Raw genomic sequence first — 13,463 nt, forward strand, 5'->3', positions numbered from 1 at the left:
GATGTGTCATGTTTTTTGTTATTGTTTTCTTTCTTTTTTTTGGTCAAACAGAAACTAAAAAACAAGGTCTAATAATCTTCCAACATTAAATGAAAGAATTATGTTTGTTTTGTTTTTTTTACAAACAAAGGTAACAGTATTTTAAAGCTTCTTTAACCATTTCTTTAATTACCAGCAACTGTGTTTGAAATAAACTTGAATGAGTTTATAAGTAGTGACAAATGGTAGTAAGAATAAACAGTATAATAAATTAAAAAGAAAATTCTAGGATTCTTCACAGTGAAGAAAAGCCTAGTGGTGTGACCACATACTGATTGGAAACAAAACGAAGCTTAGAGTTTGATAACTCTGTCTATACATCCACCCACCTGCTAATAAAAACAAAAAAAAAACTTAATCCTGTGAATGTGTCCAATATTTTGTAAAGAAAAATTGCATTAAATCTTCTATTAACTTTTTGAATTATTTCTTTAGCAGTAACTAAGTGGTTAAGTAACTGGTGCAGCAAAAACTGAACTTCAAACTTATGGAGAACATTGCTGCAATGCAATGCAAGACAGTTAATATGTCGGAAGAATGTTCCTGCAAGTTTTAGCATTTGGTAAGGTTCTTGAAAAAATGACGAGTATTTGGTTTTTCACCACAGACAACTAAAATGCAGGTTTGACAAGATCAGGTTCTGCATAAAAACTAGTTTTGCATAAAAAAAGAGGTCTAAGTCACTAGGGTTGGAACTGGACTCCACTTTTTTTTTTTTTTTTTGGTCAAGAGTGGACAAAAACTTTCTAGATGAACAGCAGACTGAGCTGCTGACAGTATAAATGATGTAATAATTATATTTTGAGACATTTGAAAAAAATAATCTTGATCAGGTCCCAACCTTCCTTTGAACTGAATTCCAACATGAATTAGGTTAAAAGTCTTCAACCACAAAGATCCTCCTGCTTCAAACTAAGTGAATTAGGGCAAAGGTAACCTCTGAAATAAAAAAAGGAGGGTAATGACCTCCAAACGTAACACTGTTTCACTGGAAATAAAAGTGCCTTTCCTAAAATACAAGGCAAGTTTAAATGTGCCAAGAAAGGAGGAGACGTGGAACTGAATGGAGGAGACGGGGAACCGCATGGAGGAGACGTGTTGCATCTGCATCCAAGTTTACTGGTTTGTTCATTTTGGAGAAAAAAGCTCTTTTTCCTATCAATCCTTAGTTTTAAAACAGCAATATTTAGCATGCCAGCTGAGGCACATCAAGTCTGAGATGCAGATCTTTAATATTCTGAACAGGCATCTTAGATTAGACAACCATTGACTTTGTCTTTCCTAATATTCCGGAACCCGATTTAAAAACAGCAGAAACAAGTCAAACTTCAGCTTCAATGGAATCAGTCAGTGATCCATGAAACCACAGTAAATGTTAAATAGCTACTGGTTGTCAAATACAGTACACCACATTCAAATATATATATATATATATATATATATATATATATATATATATATATATATATATATATATATATATATATATATATATATATATATATATATATATATATATATATATATATATATATATATATATATATATATATATATATATACAAACCCAGGTTCGAATCCGGGCTGCTCCCTGTTCCCTGCTCTACCTCTGTGCCGGTCCCAAGCCCGGTTGCTTTGAGAAGGTTGCGGCAGGAAGGGCATCCGGCGTAAAACATTGCCAAATTTACCATGCGACTTGTTCGCTGTGGCGACCCCTGATGGGAAAAAGCCGAAAGAGAAACAACAACTTTATTTTATTACTTTATATTGTTTTCATGTGCTGCTTAGACTTTGTTCTAGTTTTGTACTTGTGACATGCCATACTGCCTCATGTTATTGGATTTGAATTTTCCAAATAGTAATCTTTGAATTTTTTTAACAAAAGAAAGTTTTTCATTCCAATAAACCATAATTTTGGCAATGGGAAATGGCCAGGAAACATGCCCGTATTAAATAAAATAAAAATGTTTAAAGCTACTTAAAGTTTTTTTAATTTATTATTTCTAATTATTGAATCCCTGTTTTAATTAAATTTTTTAAAAATTCGTATCATTGCATTCTGTCTTTTATAATTTTATTTGTAAATGTTTTAACCATTGTGCTATCTTAGATGACCCCACCCTTGCATTGACGTGTTCTCCCTACCATGACAAAGGTGGATAAATACAGAGACACACAGAGACCTCGTGCACAGGATCACCATCAACGAACAACGACCTTGTTCTCAACGTAGAGAAAACAAAAGAAGTAATTGTGGACTACAGAAGGAAAGCACCGCCACATCAACCGCTCATCATCAACAGGACTGTGGTGGAGCGGACCGACTGCCACCGGTTCCTGGGTCTGCAGATCACTAACAGCCTCAGCTGGGAAAGAAACACTGTTGCCACAGTGAAGAAAGCCCAGCAGAGGTTGTGCTTCATCAGGTTGCTGAAGAAGGCTGGTCTCAAGCACCGGACCCTCACCCAAGCCTACAGGGGGCTTGTGGAAAGCATCCTCACCAGCGGACTAACAGCCTGGTTTGGAAACACCACCATAAAAGAAAGGAAGACGCTGCAGAGGGTTATCAACACAGCGGGCATAATTATAGGTTGCAACTTTCCATATGGACACCATCTACAAGCAGGAGGAGCGTCTCTAAGACCATCAGAGACAGACACCACCCTGCTCACGCACTGATCCAGTGTGTGGACTCAGGCCACAACCTCAGACGTTGCAGGCCTGAAAGCATCCAAGCACACACCACAGGCTTCCACGACAGTTGTTTCCCAACAGCAATCAGAATGCTGGCAAAGGACATCAGAAAGGGAAGACTGGACGAAATCACTAAGTGCAATAAACAATAACTATGTGCAATAATTCTATGTGCAATAACTCTTCTGTACAGTCTGGGTCGCTGCAATATTCATTTTTACTCAGATTTATATTTTTTAAATATCTTGTAATTTTGGTTATCTAATTTTAACTTGTAACTTTATTCTATTTAATTATCTAATTTTTTGTCCTTTTTAAGTTACCCTGACATGAGAGATGCCAAAGAAAAATTCTGATGTGCCGCATGTGCAAACGGCAATAAAACCTTGAATAAAAAAAGAATAAATGAATAAAGGTGGAAAGATTTCATGTAATCATGGACACCAGTGAAGATCACAAATGATTGAAGAAAAAAGGTTCAGAGCACTGTCTAGTGGGTCTAGATGACCCAACTCCCAATGTCAAAGTGCCTAGGATAGCAAAACGGTTAAACCTGTAAAGTACTTTGTGTTGCTGCTGTGTGAAAAGTGTTTTATAAATAAAGTTTTAATTTGAATTTCTTTTCTATCTCTATGGGGTGAATTCTTCTGTTATATGACATTGTTAAATATTGTTTTATTCTTTAATTTACTCGACAAAAATGTTCTGACACCAGGTATTGTATTGGATTTGAGTTTTGTACTAAAATCATAGACATAAACATTTCCTAAAAAATAAAAATGATAAAACAGACCCTGCAGCCTTTGGCGCCCTCTGGTGGTAAAGAGTGGCGTCACCGGAAAAGTCAGGTGGAGAGTCAGCTGATCCCACCCAGGAAAGGGAAGTTGAGAAGCAAAGCAGATAAGTCGCTGTCTTGTTTGTTTTATCTGATAAGTGAACAATTTTAACTTAAAGGATGTTCAGCGCAGACGATGAAGACGTTGACTTCTTGTCTCCTACGGGAGGGTAAGTTTGATTGAAACAACATTTTTTTTTTTTTAGCGGGGAGGGCTAACCTTCTGACAGCAGGTTAGCTGCCCTTTCTCTTGGGCTATTGAGCTAGCGCGTGTTGTCATAACTGTAGTTATTGCCCCCTCAGTGCATTTTTATTATATGCCAAGTTTTATGCCCCGTTTGCGGATCTGTTTAGTAGCCTTTGTTGGTCTAACGCTTCGTTATTCTCATCTTACTGTCGGTAGACTAGAAATCTGCATTAAACTACATTTTTACACCGTGATTTAAGACACTTTAATTATACAGAAAATATATATTAATATTAATTTAAAATGTGCCCCTAAAAAAGTCAGTCTAGAACAGCATAAAAACAACCCAAATGTGAGATAGAAAAACAAATTGACGAGGAAAAAATGTAATTCAAGTAGTGTTTTTTTTATTTGTATAGAAATGTAATAGATAATTGCTTAACGTTCAAATTGGCTGAACAATTTGCATTTTAATGTAGAAATGCTGTTGTAATTTCCTGTTCCAAGTCATGTCAAGGTTTTTAAGATCGAGCGCGTTTTCTTTCATTTCTTTAAATGTTCAATAAAGCGTTTCTATGCTGGTCATTATGCCTTTTTGTGTCGACATTATCAATAAAATCATGACGTCTGCGTTCATCTGTTCTGATCTAGTCCCACTCCGATCATCTTTAGATCGTTTTTCAGACCTTTTCTAGTGGTCATTTAATTATGATTGAGCAGTTTTGAGCCCAAATCCCCAAAACTTGTGTTGTTTTCTAGGACGTAGTTTCTGCAGAGTGGCAGTTGTTCATCAGAAATTCACCTCTGAGTTGGTGCATAGTGAGTCTGCTTCCATTACCGTCATCCGTCTGTTTCCACGCACTCCCGCTAGCTTACAGCCTCTCAAAAAAAAACCAACGTAACTGTACCGGTGCAGCAAACATGGCGAGCAATATTGGAGCTATCCAGCCGTACAGTTCTGATCTACACGCCAGCTGAGATGAAGAAATCAAAGACGTACACGGATCTGGTCGTCTACAAGTGGATGTTGCCGTTGTGTCTTTCTGCATCACACCTACCAGCTTTTTCATACGGCATTTTTTCCTCTGCTCCTCATTCTCAACAATTTGAATAAAGAAGAACTCAGAAATGCAATTTTTAAGCTCAATTTTCTTTATATACCGGTATGTCCTCCATCATGAGAAAAATCCCACAAGAACATGTTAAAAACAATTTTTATCAGAACTCCTCTGTCTGAGAAATCGGCTTCATGTCTCGGTTCTGATTGGCTGCAGGGTTTCCATAAGTACTAATATACCAAACACTAGATAGGATGTAAGCATGTGGGATTTGACCTATTACTCATGCTTTTCCGTTCAATTACATTTACAGAATATAATAAAAGATTTTTTATTACATATTTAGTTGAATTTTCATCTCTTAGGTTTTTTTCATTAGAATTAGATATTTATATATTTTGAAATATGATCAACATATTTAAAGAAAACACACATAAGCTATCATGGATGTCCTCCTTTGAGGACAGTTCACAACTTTACACAATGAGGTGATGCATCAACTACAGCAACATGCAATACATTCTTCCAACAAACTGGATTGTAGAAGTATTTGCTCACCTTTATAGAAAGCCTTTAGTCCAGTTAAAGCATCAGTTTGCTTCACCAGCAGCTCAGCATCCAAACCAGAGGAAAAAACTCTCAAAAGTCCTGTTTATGTTGGGAGACTTTCTTTTGTGCACTGTCCAAAATGTGGTTTGTGTGTGATCACACCGAGCTGTGATGTAATGTTTGTGTTTGACCACCGTGATGCGGCGGTTTGCAGGTCTAGGATGGATGGAGGCACAGCAATATTTACCCCAAAGTGACTGTTTTGAGTTGTGAGCTATTTTCTGAAAAAAGCTGGTCAACGTCTTTTTTTTCCAAACAAGTAAGCAATAAACAATGGAGTATTAAGACCATCATTTAAAAAAAAAGTTATAAATCTCATGTGAAAAAAGTTGTAATTGGACAAAATCATACTTTTCCAGAAATAAAGTTAGTCATGTAAGCCTCCATGTCCCATAATGCATTTGGACCTCTGCAACTATACTATACTTCTATTAAAACAATCTTAACTCACTGTAATATGTCCTTATTTGTGAAACCAAGGCTGAATGAAGGACGATGCGCTCTTCGTCTCTCGCGCTAAAAAAACACAATATTGCCTCTTTTTGTGTTGTCGTTTAGTAAACAGACTATTGTTTCATAAATGTAAAATTATCAATGTAGAAATTACGAAACTATTACTTTACTTTTGTAAAATATTGACTCATAATCTACAAGTTTACTCTCGTCAAATTTTAACACTTTTTCTTGAAAGTATTTAACTTTTTTTTCCTCATAAAATTCCAACTTTCTTCTAATAATTGTACGACTGTATTGTTGCAGATTTAAGTATTATTTTTATTTTTTTGTGGCCTTTTGGACATTTAATGAAAGTAAGAGCTGGGGTTTTGGGAGAGCCCAACGATGAGTATAAAGCAGAGGCAGATGCTAATAGAGATCATAGTGTAGTAATAATAAAAGACTCTTAAGTGTGACATAAACCTTCATATACGGCGCGCATATCACGTTTAAATTACCTAATTGTCGCACAAATCAGTAATAAATTGGATATAGCCACCTCAGTAAACACGCACGGTTCATATTCTACATTGCTTCACATGTTCTTTGCGTGGTTCATTCATGATCCGTCTGTGAAAACGTCACATAAAGACCACAACTTTTCTCACTCTTTCATTTAATCTGCAGAAAATGTTGGTAGTTACTGTGTGACTTGGCCTTTTAAAGAGTCAATACTAAAGCCACGTCACATCTACTGACAATGGCTCAATGCTTCAAAACTTCCAGACTAGAGATGCACAGCCTGGAATCAGCTGATGGTACCGGATCTAAAGGTGCTGCTCAAAGCGGGATTGCAGACGTGACATTGACTCAAAGCAGTGCTCAGCTCCCACCTCAATGAGAAACAGTTACATTAGATTATTACAGCCCACAAAGATGACACTAACATTAAGATTCAATGCAGGTGCTATTATTATTGTAGAGGAGTAAAAAGACGAGAGGAACACCTGTCCTGATTTACTAAGAAAATATGAGATTGTGGGTCACTTTAACTGTGAAGATGTGCTATGATTGAAAAGTAGTTTTCCTTGAATGCAGGTCAAAGACAGAAGGACTTCTAATATAGGAGTTTGAGGTGTGTATTCAGGGACAGTTTGTGGAAACTCAAAATAGAAATTCTGATTCTTTAGCATAGACTTATTGGATCCTCCTAGATCCAATAAGTAATGAGTCCATTGATGGGGGGAAATATGTGCAATTGTTCACCAAAGATTATCCAGGTGCAATATTCGTTCATTCTCTAAAGATGCAATTGACTGTCATGTTTAATGGCATAAAACATGACTGATCGGCAGCTTCTCCATCTCACCAAAATGGTATTGCTGAGAGATAAGGATACACTTTTAACCCAAATACATCTGAGACTATGCTGTCCAAACGGCTGTCTTAGTATTGAACGCTTTAAGATGCTTTAAAGGTGTACGCGAAAACCCCCTTAAATGCTGACAGATACAAATAAAAAAATGTAGAAATTTTTACTCCAATGTTGTACATTTAAACAGGATAAGTGTCGTGTTCAAACAATGAACACCATCAGCTGATGGTATCATAGGAAAATCACATGAGCTATGTAATAGAGACAGTTCTTCATAAGGCGAAACATCTGATGGGAACAGACCAAAACAACCAAGTGATGAGTCTGCTAGCTGGAGGAACTCTATAGGGAGAAGAGAAAACCTTTTTTTTAAGAGATCATAGATTACTGCTACAGATTATTAGGATTATGGAGTTCAAAGTAATGGATTAAAGCCATAGATGAGGAAATCTAATCATTAAAAGAAATCAATGTGTTTAGCATCTCTGCCAAAGAACAACAACAAAAAATGAAGGAAAGTTGGTCCATTCAGAGAGATATTAAGGATATATAGCCAGAAAATGGGGATAGATTATGGCGACATTTTCTCCTTAACAGTCAATTCAAAGAGCATAAAAGTACTAATAAAAAGCGGCATATGTGAGCTTGGTACTTCCCCAGATGTATGGGAAAACAGCTGACTTACATACTACCATTAATTGTTAGATCCACTTTGACCAGCCACAAGGTTATGAAAAAGGGAAAGATCTGATTTGCATGCTAGATAAACCTTAATATAGGATGAAATAATCTGGATCTTCCAGATTTCTTAGGATCTTTCAATATGATCTAACTGAAAACCTAGAATCCATTTGACCGCTGTGTGTAAACCCCAGATAGAATGTCAGGAAGTTATGATCGTCTGAATTGATGACTTGATCATGGCAGCAAACTCCGAAGAAGTATTGAAAGATGTTAAGGATTCAAGCCATATTAAAAATGAAGCACATGGGCAGAGATGATCATTTTCTTGTTATAGATTTCACATTAATGGATGGATGTTGTAGTAATGTTAAAAGAAACAAAAGTCAACAAGATACTGAAAAGGTTCAATACGCAGCACAATAAATCCAGACAGACTTCCTGTAAGTAGAAATTGTGTTACATTGAAGATGCTGTACAGATTTTAAGAGAGGCTGTAGGAAGCCTCATATATCTGACGATGTATACTCCACCAGACCTAAGTTTTGTGTTAAACAAATGATCTAACAATTGTGAGGACCAAGACAAGGATCTGTGTCTTAGGAGGCTCAACAAGCTACAGCCAGTCTGGTAGCTGGGTTGCCCAAATCCAGGCCTCAAGGCCCGGTATCCTACATGTTTTTCAACCATTCTGTCTTCTATGCTCCTCATTGGGTAAACACACCTGATCCAGGTAATCGACAGCAGGTAAGGCAGGGTTTCTGGAAAACTAGCAGACAGCCGGCCCTTGAGGTCTGGATTTGGGCACCGCTGCTATAGAAAAACAGCCTATATCCTTTACAGAATATTTAAAATTTCATTTAAAATACTGACAAGCGTGTGTGATGCCAATGTGAGAGGAACTGTCGTTTCATATCAGAGCCCTGCTGCATCTGTGGGATGCTTTTTCTGTCTCTGGTCCAGCCAATGCAAGCTTTACACAGCTTATTACTAAAGCCAGAAAGAAAGTTAAAGACGTTTGTGTGCTGGTTCATTAAAGTGTGTGACAAGAGTTTTTACAGGAATCCCTGTTGAATCCATAGCCCTGTCATGTTATGGTCAATTCTCCCTTTTTTTTCCTTTTTAAATGATAAATGCAGAAAAACAAACAGACTGGAATAGCTGAATTAAAGTAGTGCAGAGGTACCATTACTCTAGACAAAGAGATTTAGTGTTTAATGTTAAAAAATTTGAATTAACTAAATAAACCTTTCATTTAAGCAACAAATAACTACCGGTAGTGATCAATTGATCATTGCTTATAGGAACTTAGGAAATCAGTGAAGTATTACATCACATCATCAGCAAAGTAAATCTGACTTCATGGCTGTTTCTTCATTAGTGGAGCGATCGTGCAGGTTAACCTCTGTAATTATCACTGGCTAGTCATCTGTGCAACATTAGAGACGTCATCTGGCTGTGACACCGAATATAGTTTTTTAGAATAATCTCCTCGAGGACGCAGCTCTTTGTAACAAATTGGATGTTGTTCTGTTTGTGTTTCAGAGGCAAGCTGGCCTCCTTGTTTGAACCAGACCAGGAAGCGGGCGTTCAGGGCAATGGCTTGTTTCAGTACACAGCTCCCAAACAGCCTAAGAAGGGCTCCACACCAGGTGAGACCAATGAGTATATCAGGAGTTGATGTCCAGCTTGATGAGGATCCTGAATGAAATGTATTGCTTTATCTGTTTACAGCAACAGCCAATCAGAATCCAGCTGTACCTGTGCCTGGAACTCCTGCGGTGTTGGTTGCCTCAGCAGTTCAAGCCTTCAAATAGTATGTTGGTATTTGTCATCTTTAATAGTCTACATATCCCTTGTGCTATCTTGTGGGGTCCAGATGACCCCACCCTTACATTGACGTGTTATTCCTACCATGACAAAGGTGGATAAAGGCGGAGAGGATTTCATGTAATCCATGGACACCAGTGAAGATGACAAATCATTGAAGAAAAAAGGGTTCAGCGCACTGTCTAGTGGGTCTAGATGACCCAACTCCCAACGTTAATGCGCCTTGGAGGCACGTTAACGTTGGGAGTGGGGGCATCTGGACCCCACAATATAGCACAAGGGATATATTTATTGTTGTGACACAGTGTGACACAGTGACACAGGTTGAGTAAACATTGTATTCCTGCTGAAAATGTGTCTCCTACTTTGTCTTGAGCAGTATTAATGGACAATACATGAAGCAGGGAAAGCTGGGAGCCGCCGTCCTGGGCAACCACACAACAAAAGAGGTCAGAGCTCTGCAACTAATCCCTCCTTTCAGAATTGGGGGTTATCTTCATCTTAGACTGGTAAAATAAGTGTATCACTTTCTTCTTGATTTTTCTTTTTTTTTTTTTTTTTTTTGCAGTACAAACTTCTTCTGTACTTGAGCCAGAAGAAACAACTGACTGCTGCCAGAATCCACATGGGCTTCATCTTTACTGTGAGTCAACCAATCTCTCATCGTGCGTTCAGAAAGTCGTGTGAAGTGAAAAAGTGCATTGAGAAGTTCCTGGTTTCTCCTACAGGTACAACCTAACAATTACTGCACCTTTTACGATGACCAGAGGCAGAACTGGTCGCTGATGTTCGAATCCGAGAAAGCGTCGTCAGACTTCTGCAAAGAGGTGAGCAACGGTAGAAAATCCCACAGCATGGTTGACATACTTGCTGAGAGGCCGAGAAAATGTGCTGCTATGGTCTCCCAAAAACTCAGTGAACCCCTTGCACTTCTCGAAATGTAGTGATGCACCTTCTCGTTTCACAACAAAGATAGGGCCGTTCAAAAAGATGTAAAGTAGTGAGTGCAGGGCTTTAGAGAACTAATTTTGTCACATGTAATAAAAATAATAAATCTGTCTGTTCTGTGAAACGAAAAGAGAACTGAGACTGTCCAAAAGAATCAGTTAATAATGTTATAAATATGTTTCCTTTGAGTTTAAGTTCCGGTTATTCGTCGGTAAAGAGTCAGATGCATGCTTATTAAGGGAGTGATGACATCATCTGCTGCTTCATGGCAGAGTGCTGCCTCACATCCATGTATCCCAAACAAATGGATGTACTCCATATTAACTATTGGTTTGTTGAGAGCCTAAAGTCTGGATTGCAGTTTGTTTCAAACCATCCTCTGCCTCTGTCCTTCATCCTCGCCGTTTCACACAGCAATTGTTTGACGGCTACAGCAGGCTCATACAGGTCTTAAGGTGGTGCTCTGGTTGGCACTGCCGGGTTGAGACTAGTGACAAGGACACCGTACAACAAAATCAACTGTGTATTCCAAGTGTGTGCAACTTACATTCTCAATTGATTTAACACACACACACGACAATCAGACATTCCATTTTCTTGACGTCCCTTGAGGTGGTCGTATGAACCTCAAAGAAACTGTAAGACACACCTGCTCTCCCCTTAAGATGCAGCTGCTCGCCTCTTTGACCCTCCACGGACCCGGACAACCCAAAAGCCAGCAGCACCCTTACGGGGGACCTGCATGGGTGCATGTGACTAAGGCTTTAATAAGGCTTAGGTGTAAAATGTTTGCCCAACATCGTTATCCCTCACTTTCTTTAGCAGGGCAGTTGTAGTTTTTAAGGGGTGTTTAAGATAGCTGTCAAAACAAACACTGCCCTAGGTCAGTCATTTTCAACCACTGTGCTATTTTCACCTATTCACTACTTAGAAAACTGAAAATGAACTTCAAATGGGACTGGAATCAAAACATAAAATGTATCCGCTGCCCATCGCATCTGCCAGGAAAAGCTTTCCCGTTTCCGCCGATAGGTGTCCCTTCCCCTTCTCCAGAGTGCCTCCGTTACCTCACAATTGCTTTTGTACTTTTTTTTACGTCAGCTAAGCGCTTTAAGTGAGTTCCACTGGCCACTTTGTCTCTTCCTGGTTGGGCCAGCTCACAAGGACATGTGATGCCAATTTACAGTGGCAGATGAGTCCATTAAAAGGTGCACATGCCATGTGTTGTGTGCATTGTGAGATATGTGAAGGCAAACAGGATATTGGCAACTTTGTGTGAAGAAATGGGAGCGTGACATAAAGCCTTATTGCATCACACAGAGGTTCAATGGTTGTCGTGGAGCTTGGGGGTGACACGTGTGTATGAGCTGTGAGAGTATTTTTAACATATAAGATTGAACCAGATTGCTGGTGTGCATTGCTGGTGTTGATTTAGTCCATCATTTAACTAAAGTGAGCACCCAGAAGCAAGGCCACAATGAAAACCTGCATACAAGGACCCATAAAATAAATAGATTCCATTTAAAGGTGCATCTCTGGCAGCAGAGATGTTCTCCTCTCACCAACAGCTTGTCAATTCAGCTGCACTCAGCGAGGTGATGGGCACATATTTGAAAAATCAGCTGATTTCTTTTCATGCTGGGAGAAAAAAACATACTGTTCATCATTGGTAGCTGGAAACTGCATGACTTTACTGTAGCAGAAGAACCTATTGGACAGAAAGAAGATCCTGGTCTACAGCCAAACGTTAACATTTTGCTTTCATCGGCTTTTGGTTGACTGCTGCTAACGAGTTCCCCATTTTGGCCTAAGCGATTTTGGCATTACCCCCATTTTCCACGACACATCTTTCAATTCTGACTGTGATAAAAACAAAAAAACAGACAGAGAGCTTTTGAGGAAGAGGTTTGTGAGCTGGTATACCTGCCAGGATTCGAGCTTTGAGTTTATCTAACCCAAGTTTACGTTTCCCACATAGTTTAGAAAAGTTTATAAACTATATTGCTAATACAGTGTTTTTCAACCAGTGTGCCGCGGCACACTAGTGTGCCGTGGGAGATGGTCAAGTGTGCCGTGTGAAATTGCCCTCATTAACTGATCTAAAAACATTTCCCATCTCCAGGATTTCAGCTCTCTGTTCATCCAAACAGGCCCTGATAAAACACTGAGGAGTTAGGAATATAAAAGATCGTAAAATACTTTTTCTGTGCGTTTATTTTATTTTATTAAAGACATTTTGATAAGAATGACGGCAGCGCGATTTACCTGCAGCTCCGGTTGTATTTAGGAAAAGTCCCGCCCCTTTACCTGTCTCCACCAATCATTCTTGAAGGCTTAATCACATGTCATCAGTCTGACCAATCAGAAGTGGTTAAAGTCTTCACTTCCTTGTCCCGATTTAGCTCGTAAAGTCGCTCAGTTCTAACAAAAATAGCAGCTAAAGCTCATCTTTAGCGGTGTAGCTTTCCACAGAATCCAGTATCAGACCGTGGAACAAGTGAACAAAACCATGAAGCTCCGAAAAGCGATCTCCGCCGGCCGTTTTTATGCACTACATCTCCCATGATGCATTGGATTGTGAGAGTGACAGCGTAAAAGGAGTTCTGTTGTTAAACGTCTTGAAAACAACGAACACACTTCAAACTTTTTTTAAATCTTCTAACTTAACTTTTATTGCATCTTTTAGAAAAACAGCTGCAGTTTCCAGCTTTTTCTGCAATAATTATCACAAAAATGCATGTGAGATTGTGGAGGGGCTGTAGATCAATACAG

At 38.6% G+C, this 13,463-nt stretch overlaps 1 protein-coding gene across 4 annotated transcripts in view; it reads left to right on the forward strand.

Moving 5' to 3' along the window:
* Positions 1–3,551: 3,551 nt before the first annotated feature.
* Positions 3,552–13,463, forward strand: part of fkbp15b (FKBP prolyl isomerase family member 15b) — a 30,289-nt gene continuing 20,377 nt past the window's right edge. For all 4 annotated transcript variants that reach the window (XM_011479589.4, XM_011479590.4, XM_011479591.4 and 1 more), the window contains exons 1-6: positions 3,552–3,738; positions 9,459–9,565; positions 9,648–9,729; positions 10,123–10,192; positions 10,312–10,386; positions 10,472–10,570. In XM_011479589.4, coding sequence (XP_011477891.1) covers positions 3,689–3,738; positions 9,459–9,565; positions 9,648–9,729; positions 10,123–10,192; positions 10,312–10,386; positions 10,472–10,570 — 483 coding nt within the window. In that variant the 5' untranslated portion in view covers positions 3,552–3,688. The remainder of the gene's footprint in view (positions 3,739–9,458; positions 9,566–9,647; positions 9,730–10,122; positions 10,193–10,311; positions 10,387–10,471; positions 10,571–13,463) is intronic.

The sequence above is a fragment of the Oryzias latipes genome, chromosome 9 (assembly GCF_053564925.1).
Source record: "Oryzias latipes strain Hd-rR chromosome 9, Olatipes_Hd-rR_3.1".
Classification (NCBI taxonomy): Eukaryota; Metazoa; Chordata; class Actinopteri; order Beloniformes; family Adrianichthyidae; genus Oryzias; species Oryzias latipes.